General features: G+C 38.7%; 1 protein-coding gene across 1 annotated transcript in view; it reads right to left on the reverse strand.

The window, feature by feature from the left end:
- LOC137399250 (5'-3' exoribonuclease 2-like) overlaps positions 1–14796 on the reverse strand; it is a 41573-nt gene that overhangs the window by 8056 nt on the left and 18721 nt on the right. The window contains exons 12-22 of the mRNA XM_068085275.1: positions 14350–14544; positions 13867–13946; positions 13430–13552; positions 13075–13192; positions 9090–9255; positions 7649–7830; positions 7213–7292; positions 7055–7111; positions 6021–6089; positions 5129–5308; positions 4761–4810 (exon numbers count right to left, since the gene is read on the reverse strand). Of these exons, the coding sequence (XP_067941376.1) occupies positions 4761–4810; positions 5129–5308; positions 6021–6089; positions 7055–7111; positions 7213–7292; positions 7649–7830; positions 9090–9255; positions 13075–13192; positions 13430–13552; positions 13867–13946; positions 14350–14544 (1300 nt within the window). The remainder of the gene's footprint in view (positions 1–4760; positions 4811–5128; positions 5309–6020; positions 6090–7054; positions 7112–7212; positions 7293–7648; positions 7831–9089; positions 9256–13074; positions 13193–13429; positions 13553–13866; positions 13947–14349; positions 14545–14796) is intronic.

The following is a 14796-nucleotide window of genomic DNA, read 5'->3' on the forward strand; positions in this document are numbered from 1 at the left end:
AGATTATCCATGGTAAGAGGGTGTGTATGCTATATAGCCTGTTATCCATGGTTAGAGGGTGTATGTTATATAGCCTGTTATCCATGGTTAAAGGGTGTATGTTATATAACCTATTGTCCATGGTAAGAGAGTGTGTATGCTATATAGCCTGTTATCCATGGTTAGACGGTGTGTATGTTATATAGCCTGTTATCCATGGTTAGAGGGTGTATGTTATATAGCCTATTATCCATGGTTAGAGGGTGTGTATGTTATATAACCTGTTATCCATGGTTAGAAGGTGTATCTTATATAGCCTGATATCCATGGTTAGAAGGTGTGAATGTTATATGGCCTGTTATCCATGGTTAGAAGGTGTGTTATATAGCCTGATATCCATGGTTAGAAAGTGTGGATGTTATATAGCCTGTTATCCATGGTTAGATTGTGAATGTTATATAGCCTGTTATCCATGGTTAGAGTGTCTATGCTATATAGCCTGTTATCCATGGTTAGAGTGTATGCTATATAGCTTGTTATACATGATTAGAGTGTGTATGTTATATAGCTCGTTGAGGAAGCAACTCCCATAGCACGTCCTCAATAAAAATAAGGAATCTGTTTAGCTGTCTTACGATGATGGTGCGAAATGTAAACATCGGCTATTAGCATTCAATAAAATGACACAAGCCTAGAAACTGAGTGACGATAGAGCGCGGGTGGACATGATACGCCCCACCTAATTTAGCCATGAATCACGACTTCCTGCACATTTGACATGTTCCCCTAAATCATAAGGCATATATCTGAGACAAAAGAGATAAATGGAAGAGCATATATACAGCGAGCATTACGGGATTAGGGTGACTCTTTGATCAGAGATAGTGCATTGTCTCTCAATAAACAGGGGTGGATACAAGAAGAATGAGAGAGGGTTTAGATTAATGATAATTCTTATTATTCGACTTATACTGATACCTTTGTATTCAATTTAACTTTGGAGCTTTTATTCTGCGGAATTAAATTCAGCTAAGATTAAAACATAAATAGAAGAAAAGTTAACACCAGAATTTAGCGGAGATATGGCGGTGGGAGGTGAAAGCCACTGTCAGCCGGTATTCACGAGGTAAACAAAAAGTGCCCGAGGCCGTTCCAAACACACCACAAATCAGCGCAAGTGACACGTCCCGTAGCTTCACAAGAGAATCTTTGACATTTCTAAGGACTTTGCTCTACACATCCCAAATGGCACAACGACACATGACAAATAAAGAGTAAATTTTACATTCTTCAAATTCCTTCGAAAGTTTGTTATTGCGCACGAGTTGTGGGAGAATTGCTTTGCAACACTTCAACACCCAACAGAATTCTTATGAGAATATAACTATGTAAAAACTGGAATACCAAGTGCAGCATCACAAAAGTTTAACATGTCTCAGCTCGGGCCATACCCATTTCTAGAGATTTCAGAAAGAGAAGCAGACTCATATCAAATCGACACAGCACTAGCCATGCATGTAATTAATGCATGGTTTGATGTCAAGCGCAAGAGGAAACAAAATAAGCTCTCTTGATAAAGGAGATAAGATTCTTTGTATCAACTTAGTTATATGTAACAAGCAAGCTCACTCAATGCGCGCCTCTGGAGGCAGCAACTCAAACAGATGAGAACATCTCAAGAACACAATCAACAAAAACCATGACGGACTAACATCGCGTAGAAGCATCTGTATGCATCCAAAACCTAATCGCCTTGCTAGCCAACGACGCGCTAGTGAAAAAAGATGACAATGGAACACCTTGAACTCACTAAAACAGTATTTTAAAATGCTTACGACGCGGTTTGTTGGAAAAGTAAATTTAATCAGTATCTAACGGAGCTGAGCGAAGGGATGTGAAGCGGTATACGGAAATACTAGATAATGGAAGGGTGTAAACTGATGCCATAAAGGGGGAATAAGAGAGGCTGTAAACACGCAAATTTTAGAAACTTTGTTTGCTAGTAATTTTTTAACAAAACTTTTAAAACAAATTTTTTTTATAAATAAATTTTTTTTTACAACCGAGAGCATACTTCAGTCAGCCTTAACGAGATGAGGCATTTACATCTTATGCTGCCGGCTATTCATCTTAACTGCTGCCTATACTTGGAAACAATCAGCTAGTTTTATATTAGAAACCTTGATGAAATGAAATCTAAACGAATTGAGAGATTCTACTTGTACTGGTTTTGCTATATTTATATAAGTTTGATAAAATAATTTATTTGAGTTTATTGGCTAACTGTTGCCTCATTTTTGTTTCAAGGTTCTTGGATGACATAATTTGGAAAGCATTTTTGTTTGAACTGAAATTATTGCAAATATAGGAATTTTGCATGAAACAATTACAGAAATATTACCCTTTGCTGACTTTTGCACAATTGCAATAATAATATGATACTAATGATATAATAATATTAATGATATAATATTGCTTGCGATGATAGACGTCAGTTGTAGACTCAAACCCCTTAGCAGCTTATCTTTTGAAAAATAACAGCAATGGAGCCATAAATATTCTTGTAGTATGGTCCATTTTCAAGTACTAAGATATTTTCAGAAATGTTTTACAAAATCCTTGAGCAAAAGAAACTGAGATGTTAAGAAATCGCTGTCCCGTTAACGGCGTCGATAGTCAGCTACAAAACTATACCGAGGGTCATAAGGCTGCCCTGCTACTCATGCGCAGGTCTGATCATGCACAGATTTGATCAACAAATACAAACTGTTCCACAAAGTCATTACATCTGAGTAAGATAAACTTGTATTTCCTCATATTGACTGGACTTCACCAATATCGGAGCTCCTTAAGGAGTCCTTACAATCTTGGTAAAAGATGAGGATGGGTAGAGGAGTTCTATTATTGAAGGGTGGAATGAATGCTGGACAAACACTGTCAGAGTGTCAAAGTGTGTACACAGCAGTTTGTATGCATTTAACATAATAGTATTTGCATGAATATGCTCCAACCTTCCTACTCTATTTACACTGCACTACCTCCTAAGGGAGATAATTCCAAAACATTGTTTTACGCCAAAATAAGAATCTACAGATCTACAAAACTATATGTGAATAAAGGTAAACATCACATCGCACGCCTCGTGGGGATAACTACAGAATGTACAGTAAGTATAGCGGTGATAGCTAGAGAATGTACAGTAAGTATAGCGGTGATAACTAGAGAATGTACAGTAAGTATAGCGGTGATAACTAGAGAATGTACAGTAAGTATAGCGGTGATAGCTAGAGAATGTACAGTAAGTATAGCGGTGATAACTGCAGGATTTACAGTAAGTGTAGCGAAGAGATGAATGTATTAAAGTACAAACTACAGCCGTACAAAACAAATAGCAAATCAGGTAACTTTTGACTAATGATACTCTTAATATATGATTGTAAAGCAAGAAGTTATCATGTACCATAACCCATTCTTACAAGGGGAGTTACATTCAACCACAAGGATATGAGCATGTACTTTTACATAACTATGAACTCACGAGTAATTTCTGTAGATTTAGTCTACAAATGCCGACAGACGAGACATGCACACAAATAAACTTTGCACATATAACGCATATATCTTAAGAATTGATACAGCTCATGAAAGTGCGTAGAGAGCGACCTGCTCGGAAAAAACAAACATATTTAAGAGGCCATACAGCGTGGATACACGAAATATATCTACATATCACATGCAAGCAGGGGTGTTAATGGGACACTTCCTAGCAAACAGAGACAATGTGTCATACGCATCGACAGTCACTCATTGACAAACCACCAAGTGCCCTGTGGTTAAAGCCATCTAAAAATACTCGAAGGATCAAGTAATTATACAATAGTTTCACACACGGCCAAAGAGCTACAACTGAGAAGGTGGAGGAATATGTAGCCGCTAGCTAGCCAGCGCTTCTGTGGCTACACGGAAAAGCCGACGGCTACTTTAGTTTCACTGCAACATTAGCAGCAATTAATATGTCAGAGTGACAAGTCCTGGTGTGTCAGACACGATGCGGTGCAGCGAGGCTAGCTTTGACCACTGCTCAATCCGCAAAAAGAAGAATGAAATTTTTTATTAGCCCCATTAGTGCAAATGACTGCTTCACACCAGCCCAGACCGTTGAGCGGGAGTCGTCCCTACAAATTGAATATATTCTAGGCGACTTAGCGGCACCCATTTATAGAACGAGCGAAAGTATCTATATGTGTATAAACCAAATATGAAAAACTATACGGCAAATATCTGCGTACGGATGAAATGTATGAAAAGAAAAGCGCTGGCAGCTGGGAACTAGATACGAATACAAGTAAAGATACAACATGTTGGAGCAACGTGAGAGAGCGGCTGATGACAGCCCATTGAGTCAACATAGCAATTTGAACTTGACAGACAAACATTCTAATGACAGGACTAGCTTCTTTTCTGCCAAGTGTCTTCAATGACCCTCCATGGAAACCACAAAACAATGAAGGTAAACAGGAAGTGAAACACCACAAAGGCTGTGAAAGAAACAGTAGCCAACCAAAAAAGAAGATAGTTCATGTAGGAGGATTACTTAGCCAGCGAAAGAAACTGGGAAGATAAGAGATGCAATTTGCCAAGGACATGGAATATGATGCTGAGAAATTGGCTAAGGCAGGGATCATATAAACTGAGCCCTGACGGCTTGATATGAGTGACACAAATAATTACAGGTTTCAGAACAAGTTGATGAGAATTTGTGAGACAAAAAGTGCACTCACTGTAGCTATTGGGGGGAGCGATGGTGTTTCCTCCTGACCGCAATGATGAACTGTAAAAGAAAGGAGATCAAAGGTGCTCAATATTGCTGATAACAAGAAGCGGGAATATGCTATGCTTTACACCAATTGGCTAAGAGAGAACAACTACCAAATAAAGAACAAACGCTATTATGTAGACCGGTGAGACAAAGAAACGATGAATATGTAGAGTAGCACTTGATGGCATATGAGAACATGCTTACATTCCTGCACGCATCTACATTCCACTTCGATAGACAACTAATAAAACACTTGACAGTTTGACACAAGTCAACTGCTGGTTACTAGCTAATGGTCAACATCTATGATCGCCTCTATGGAAAGCCGACCTGAGCATCCTGTTCGCCGGGCCAGCATCCTTATTAGTTCTGTAGCCCGAATTTGGAGTGAAGCCGAGTTGGGGCCGGTAACTATCACCCCGTCCGCGACCTCTTCCCCTGCCTCTACCGCCATAGTTGCCTCTGTTATCCACTTGCAAGTCCTCTGGCTTCAGGGTTGCGGCTGGGAGTCTTAATGAAACAAGCATTTAGTGGTGATCCAACATTGAGAGTATAATATAACAATACACAGAGGTAGTAGAAATCACAGGCTATAACAAGGAGTACTCCGGCATAAGGAACTGGTAGACATAAGGAACTGGTAGACATAAGAAATAAGACCATGTGCAGATAGGTGGATACATATGCAACCATTTAAAACAAATGATATGGAAAGCAGCAATCATATGACTGACTCCTATGTAATAAAGTTCAGTGAGAAATGCATAGCTTGAGCTTCTTTATTTCTGCATTGTACTACAGCTACCTGCTAACATGTACTAGTGAACAGACACGATGACTGTTCGTTTAACTATTTCACCACCAAACTTTCTTTTACCGTAAAAGATTATATCATTTTTGGACTAATCAGAATCATTTTGTTCGAAGCCTCCTAAATCCACACCACCATTCTGCACAGCCATATGCAAACACTGTGCAGAGCCGAACTATGCAGTTCGTGGCATGCAAAAAGTTGAAGAAAACTAATATCCACCGCTGACTTTGATAAACGTATACTAAACCAAAGGGAAGCTTATCAGAATGTAGAGTGCAAACAGCAAGCATTCTACAGCTCCAAGACTGGCTAACAAGAATGAGTTATGAGCTCATGCCTAATGCTACTCACACTGGCACACATAAAACTCTTGTCGTGCCAACCAGCTAAGTGAATTAATCCACTTACTTGGCACCGGGTAAAAGTACAGCAGGGTAGATGTGACCCTCTGGATATTTTGGGTCTTCATACTTGACCCTGCAAACAGCGATGGCATATGATAACAGCTGTAACATACACCTCCATATGTGAACAGTGATAGCATATGATAACAGCTGTAAAATACACCTCCATATGTGAACAGTGATAGCATATGATAACAGCTGTAATATGCCACCTCCAGCCTATATATGAACAGTGATAGCATATGATAACAGCTGTAACATGCCACCTCCAGACTATATATGAACAGTGATAGCATATGATAACAGCTGTAACAAGCCATCTCCAGCCTATATATGAACAGTGATAGCATATGATAACGACTGTAACATGTCACCTCCAGCCTATATATGAACAGTGATAGCATATGATAACAGCTGTAACATGCCACCTCCAGCCTATATATGAACAGTGATAGCATATGATAACAGCTGTAACAAGCCATCTCCAGCCTATATATGAACAGCGATGGCATATGATAACAGCTGTAACATACACCTCCATATGTGAACAGTGATAGCATATGATAACAGCTATAACAAGCCATCTCCAGCCTATATATGAACAGTGATAGCATATGATAACGACTGTAACATGCCACCTCCAGCCTATATATGAACAGTGATAGCATATGATAACAGCTGTAACATGCCACCTCCAGCCTATATATGAACAGTGATAGCATATGATAACAGCTGTAACAAGCCATCTCCAGCCTATATATGAACAGCGATGGCATATGATAACAGCTGTAACATACACCTCCATATATGAACAGTGATAGCATATGATAACAGCTGTAGCATGTCACCCTCATATGTGAACAGTGACAGTATAATTATGATAACAGGTGTAACACGCCAACTCTACTATACCAAACTAATTTGAAGCGCATGTTGTTGAATAGCAAACATGCAACTAGTCAAACAATATTTAGATCTACCTCGGAGATGAAAGAGACCTTTGTTCACAAAATCGGCAATAGCGACAACCATACTTACATGATGGCCTTGTTGTCAATGATGTCTTCGCATTGTTGTAAAGGCGAGGGGACCACACTAAAACAGTAAACAGACAATTCCTAACAGAAACATACAAATAATTGAAAGAGAAGACGACTGACAGTTTGAATACATGAATAGATCGAAGGGATACTCACTGTTCTGGCAGGATGACAAATTCATCCTTCTGTATCGTACCAAACATTCCATCGGTAAGTCTCGTCACCAAATCCATGGGCTGTAAAAATGCAAAACTTGTATGAAATCATGCAAGACCAGGATATTGATAATTTATTAATATATAACAATACGAGATAGCAAATGTGCGCTACTATCTCAATAACCCAACTGACATCCATGCTATCAGCTCATGTATGAGAAGTCTGACAGAGTAATTCGAAGAGAAACATTTCTTCTTACAAATCACTGGCTTTTCGATAAAGCATGTGTACAGAGATTCTACATTAAGTGCTAAAAATAACTTTAAATAAGCATAATTTGTGCGAGTACAAACAGCAGTTGCAAACTCCTGCTACCAAAGGAGAACGACTCCAACATATTTATCAATATTTCACAAGGATGCTAGCCACATACCGCATTATCGGTGGACTCGTAGAGACTTGTGAGAAAATCAAAGCTGTCATGCCATTTGCTGACAAACAGTCGATCGCTGCCTTTCACAGCCCTCTTATTCTCCTCGTCTGTCAAATCGGCGTAGCGAGGTTGTAGCGCTGTCAGCAACCTTTGCTCATCCACGAAAGGCAAAAGCGCGACCCCTTAAAAACATAGCAGTAAGAAGATGCTAACAGACCATGCCAGAGAATATTCAGTAAAAATCTTGGTCAGATGGTACCACTAGCGCACTATCATGTCTCTCAATAAATAAACCTGCAAAAAGTCAAGCGAGGGCTCTATGTACAAAATTAATTCTCCCCTCTCTGTGCCTCTGCTACTTCAATAGTTTATACCTATTTTTATGTCCCGCACTTTTTATTCTCATCTCTCGGTTTCACCAACCCAGCCATGCCAATATATTGATTGACAGCTGTCCAGCCCTTTTATATTCCAGTTCTCTACCTACACCAACCCAGCCATGCCAATATATTGATTGACAGCTGTCCAGCCCTTTTATATTCCAGTTCTCTACCTACACCAACCCAGCCATGCCAATATATTGATTGACAGCTGTCCAGCCCTTTTATATTCTAGTTCTCTACCTACACCAACCCAGCCATGCCAATATATTGATTGACAGCTGTCCAGCCCTTTTATATTCCAGTTCTCTACCTACACCAACCCAGCCATGCCAATATATTGATTGACAGCTGTCCAGCCCTTTTATATTCCAGTTCTCTACCTACACCAACCCAGCCATGCCAATATATTGATTGACAGCTGTCCAGCCCTTTTATATTCTAGTTCTCTACCTACACCAACCCAGCCATGCCAATATATTGATTGACAGCTGTCCAGCCCTTTTATATTCCAGTTCTCTACCTACACCAACCCAGCCATGCCAATATATTGATTGACAGCTGTCCAGCCCTTTTATATTCCAGTTCTCTACCTACACCAACCCAGCCATGCCAATATATTGATTGACAGCTGTCCAGCCCTTTTATATTCCAGTTCTCTACCTACACCAACCCAGCCATGCCAATATATTGATTGACAGCTGTCCAGCCCTTTCATATTCAACTTCTCTACCTCCACCAACCCACTCATACTAATATATTGACTGGCAACTGTCTAGTCCTTCGATATTCCAGTTCTCTACCTACCAGCTGCTACCAACCCAGTTGAATGCTGCTGTTTCTAATCTTTTCAACCCCCCTAACCTAACCAGTCACAAGACCAATTCTTTTTAACAACTGCTTAGCCTCATTATTCTGATTACTGATCCCTCAGTCTACGCCAGGCCAGCAACTCATATACTGGTTTCTTTACATCCGACTGAGCTGGCCTGTCAGAAACATCTCAATCCTTGCTTAAACCCGCACAGAGCTTCCCAGTAAGCATCGCTTTTATAACTAACCCATCCAAGCCCACTTCTTGCCATTGAGGTCAATTCTGAAGTTAGTAGGATAGAAGTCTATGATGGGAGAGTCGGGCTCATACATGAGCGGTCTCCAAGTGGGTGGCACGTGGTCTTTACTACCGGCAGGGAAAACAGACATCAACTGTTCAAAAGGTCGGAATGGCTAAAAGGAGACAGAAGACGCTGTACACGTGTGACTACAAACAAACATTTAGATGTGTGATAACAGGTCCATATATATGTGTGATCCAGGATCCATATCTCTATGGCTCCATATCTCTATGGCTCCATATCTCTATGGCTCCATATCTCTATGGCTCCATATCTCTATGGCTCCATATCTCTATGGCTCCATATCTCTATGGCTCCATATCTCTATGGCTCCATATCTCTATGGCTCCATATCTCTATGGCTCCATATCTCTATGGCTTCATAGCTCTATGGCAGCCAATACCTATGCAACATCAATCTTCGATAACACACACAAACAATAAAAACTTATTATTGACAGTTTATTCATTTACTCTTGTACATTCCCTAGGACACTTATATTTCGCTAGTATTTAGTTTCGTGAGTAGCACACAGAGTAAAATTTCGCTGCGACTTAATTTTGCGGCTCTGATGAGTGCGAAAATATAGTGATGTGAAAACAAATGCAGTGGAAAAAACATTACATTCCTCAGGCCCAGTTCACTAATAAAAAAAAAATTCAATTTGGGAATAGTTCGTATTTGTAAACCACAGGTTGAAATGTGTGGGTGAGATCGACAATTCAATTTGATCACTTGCTGCCATTTGTTTCTTAGTCTATCAATGACGTCTAGGTCCCTCCCGCCGTGACTTTCACACTCGAATCCCAAGAAGAAGAAAATAGATAGGTAACAACCAACTTCACAACCAAAACTGTATAACCCTTACGCTGCCATAAACGCATTTATGCGTTTTCTAGGGGCCACTGCCATAAACGCATTTTTGGACTTTCTCAGCAATAGTGTGGTAACCTGATTTTATTATTTGTTGACCACGCAACCCACGGTCTTTAAGAGTTTTATGAAATTGACTGTGTTGTCCGAAGATTTCTCTATAAAATCAGCCTAAAACAACGAAGCAATTTTAAACTTTTGTTTGAGAATTTCTAATCTAAAAACAAACATTTTTCTGTGAGTTCATTAACTACCCCGCGCGAGTCATAAAACAGGTAATTAGTTGTTGATGACATAATAGCCAATTTAGATTTTTGTGATTATGCAAATAATTAAAGTAGAACTTGAAAAAATACTGTATACATATCATGAAGCAATATCGGCAATTTCGGTAAAACGGCTGGCACTAGGCCGGTAACGAATTTGTACAGGGTTGGCAGTGAAAGAGATAATGTGGTTGGACCTGATGAGGGTTGATATTGTTTTTGGTTGATAATAAAATTCATCACTACAATAATTATTCTTCAATTTTATGACTTCACCTACCAGACTTTCATCCTCATCAGTTACAAATTCGGTGACTAAACTGATATAATCTTAATTTGATTTGCCATGCTGCTCAGTCGGTGTATTAGCTATAATGAGTTTACCAGAAATTTCCCATTTATCCCAACCACAGACGAAAATTGCCTGCATTTCTAATATTACGATTTTATTGTGGATATCAATGAACAAAGCTATTTAACTTCACGTTTTCGCTCGTTTGTTACGATAGTTTAGTTTCGCTCATGAAATTTTCGCGAGAGGATGACACCGCGAAAACGCGAAAGTTAGATGCTGCGAATACATAAGTGTCCTAGGGTATAATTTAATTTGTGAATTTAGCCTATTATATAATATTATACTGGAAAATCTCCTGTCATACAGCCCACAACCTGATAATGGAATAAGTGATAATGGAAAAAAGAAAGGGTAGTGCTGGTTGTAGAAAAAGTAGTTGTCAGCAGGAATTGACAGAGTATAGTGTAAATGAGAGTTGCTCGAGATGATATAAAAACAAATTTGATGGAGCACGACTTCAAAAAGGAAATTCTAGTAATCTAGGAATTTGACAGGGAAACTTGTTGGCATGTATGACATAGTTGTATTTGAGCATGGAATGAAATGTTTCTCATTACATCCAGTACACGTGAGCTGTGATATGTTGTTGTCCAGTCTGCCTAGAAAGTTGTTACGCAGTTCTTGAAAATCAGGACAATCTAAAGATTGAAAATGAGGAATGTGATGAAGGGGGGGGGGCAGCATTGGGAGGAGCAATATTGTTTTGTGCAATATTTTCATCGTCAATGATGTCCATAAAATCATGATCATCATCTGGAAACAAAAGGGCTGCTAAGTCCATGTCATTTACAACGCCTACAACATCTACTAAAGAATTCTCTGAATCAGATGAGTTGTTGTTGTTATTAATTTGAGTAGCGTGTTGTTGAACATTAGTATTTGATGTTGCTGGTTGCTGTGAGGACCTTCTATTTATCCTCCTATTGAGCTGTAATTATTGAAAGACACGTGGACGGACGGCCAATGCGTCGGCCACGACATGGTGTTCTGGGAAGTTGTATGTCCATGGTAGTTGTCCAGTTGTTTTGAAAGTAAATTCAAAAAGTCAATTATGCAAAACAAAAGTTGTAAAAAATTCACACCTAATCTACTACTATCTCAAACCTAAACTTTACAACAATAAAATGAATATTAATTAAAGCTGTAGGCCTAACCTACTGTAATGTATGTAATTTAACAACAGCAATAAGGAAATATGTTTATTATATCTTTGAAATGCAATATTAGAAGTAAAATGGCAAGCTGCTGTGTAATATACACAATTTGAAAGTTGGTTGTGTTAAATGTAGAATGGTTTTGATAGCGATCTAGCAGGAAGCAAGTAAGAGCGTTCACACGTCTGGAAGTTTTCTGCAAACTGTAGCAAAATAAAAAAATGTTTTCGTCATAAAAGGGCGTTGTAATTCGGCCCTAGCTTGTACATAGGATGTAAACAATTTTGGCAAACGTTTCAAATAATTTAATGAAACCTTCGGTAATTGGGAAAAAACATAGGCTGATAGACTGTGTACCACAATTTCGTACCTGTAAATCGATCTACGCCTCAAACGGTCTACGTTTATTACAGAAACCTTCGGACAAATAAATTCGAATAACTATTCTTATGATAATTTTATAAAATCAAATAATTACTCTTATAATTAAATATTTTTGCAAGATATTAAAAACGGAAAAATATTAGAAACCTTCGGCAATGCTATAGACTGGTGAAATGCGCACGTTTTTTATCCGTGAAATGCGTACGACTTAATCGTTCTATTCTCTGCCGCTCGGCGTCTCGTTTGCCGGTCTTAATTTTGATAAAAATAAGGCTTGTCAAGTTTTAATAACGATTTCCGGCCGAATTAATCTGTCTATTGTGTTTAATCTGATCAGATGGGTAAGTTTTAGGATATTGTCGACAATTTTCAAAGATTTGGTAACATATTTAAATAGGTTTATATGTGTTTTGTAGCGCTATTATACTTAAACGACTCCATAGAAAAATGGTTAAATTTGTTGATGAGATTTGGGTACAAGGGTTTGCGACGGTGTTGATGAATAATTTTTATGAGTTGTGTGCACTATGCATTTATCATAAATCTCTCAAACAATCGCTCCGCTCGTGTTTGGTTGTGGGATAATACATTTCATTTAATCCTACATGTAACTACTTACATCATTCATTTTGAGGCTTTACAGCTGTTGAATCATTGCAAGAAACAACTAAATATACTTATAAGAGTATTTGGTTCAACACACGACAATCGTGAATCCTTTTGCAAAGATCGGAACAGATTAATGTACAGTTTTCACTAGACTGGAGATGCTCGCAATGTTTTGAATGTCCCACTGGTACCAAAGTTATAAATATACGAGACATCTCGTTGATAAGTGTAATTAGGAATTGTTAACCTATAACAGATATAGCATATATATGTGAATAAATCAACCAACCTGGGTACCAAGCTCAAACGTGTTAGACAAATCTCCTAAATTTGTGAAATCTGAAGCGAAGGGTGCATAGTGATACGGGAAGTACCACTTCCACGAGGCACATCCCTGAAAGTAATATCTGAAAGAGTAGGAAGAACTGTTAGCTGGGAAGTTCTCAAGCGAAATACAAAAATGGACGAAAAAATCCAAGCATCATTTAAGCAGACAACAGGAAACAACAAATTAGCCAATCACTGAACAAGAAGCTGCTTCATCGTGAAACTACATGGTCTAATAGCCTAACAGGTTGGTAGAATTGCATGACAGATAGTCAAACCGAATGGCTAGCAGATGCCCACAATAATGGAGTAAATACCTCAGCACCCAACAGAGGCCCTTGGCGTATGCTTTGGCTACTTTTTGACGGAAGGCATAGTCATCACCATCCACCCCAAACTTGTTCACGTAGTACCTTTCCTTCCATCCATTCTCCCATAGTCTGCAATAGAACACCCATCACTATTTGCTCAAAACTTTTTTTCATTAATATTTTTATCATTGCCCTTATTTCTGCAAGTTAACCTTGACTTGACCCTGCAAATAACATTCAAGTCAAACTGTAGTAGCTACTTTACAATAAATAATTAAACTTAATTAAATTGGAATTCATACAAAGAATTATTTGGAATATCCATGTTATAGTCACATTACGATCGCAATGTACAAATGAATTTAACAGTAGTTTTTATCCTTATTTACACTTGTACATCGTATACTGTGTGCCTGTTTTACTCTCATTATTTACTGACTCACTTGACATCATCTTCAGGCTCAGGATCTGAGTCCGAGTCCTCATTACGTTTCCTCTTTTCACCAGCCTTTGGTTCAGAGCTCTGTAACAGAAACATAATGCTGCTTGCTATGTCTATGACAACAACTTGAGACCATAGTACAAGCAAATCTCTATATACAGCTGAAGGTGGCACAGCACTAACGACTTACCATGGCATGCTACTGTTTGCTAACTGCAAAGGCTAGTTTATTGACAATGCATGCTTTAGAAACTAAAATATATAACCTTAAACCATGTTTCTAGTGAGAATGATATGCGTACAATCAATTTTATACCTCTCAACAGTTTCCGGTATTGTGGATATGCTTGATATACATGTGTAATTTATTACGTCCGTAAGAGGAAAAGTCATGCTACTACAAGAATAACAATATGTAGATACACACTCATTTTCATATGCAACCAAACCTCTAAATTAAAGACGAGGAGAACAGTGGACTTACCGATTTATTCCCCTCACCATCCTTGTACAACATGGCCCTCAAGCTTGCAGCAGCATTCTGATTGCTTCCACCAGTTCTCACTGCGGCAGCACCAGATTTTGTATATTTTTGGTCCTGACCTTGCCCAGGTTTGTAAGCGGTAGACTGGGATTGCATGAAACCTGGCCTCTGAGCACCCGACCACTGGTCCTGATCCTAGAGTTAAAAATAAGTACCATAAATTTTGGCTTACAAACCAAAAATTGAAATTTAGCTTACAAGCCAGCTAAATTTTGAACTTAAGAATCCATCCTCGACTTATATGATGGTTACGCTTTTCTTGACTCGAATTCTAGTAAACTTCCATTTCGAAAACCATTGCAAATCCAAATTACATGATATGACATGGAGGGATTTATTTATAAAATAGTAAAATACTAGTAATCCTACTCAACGTGAAATGGAGAC

This window comes from Watersipora subatra, chromosome 7 (genome assembly GCF_963576615.1).
Source record: "Watersipora subatra chromosome 7, tzWatSuba1.1, whole genome shotgun sequence".
Classification (NCBI taxonomy): Eukaryota; Metazoa; Bryozoa; class Gymnolaemata; order Cheilostomatida; family Watersiporidae; genus Watersipora; species Watersipora subatra.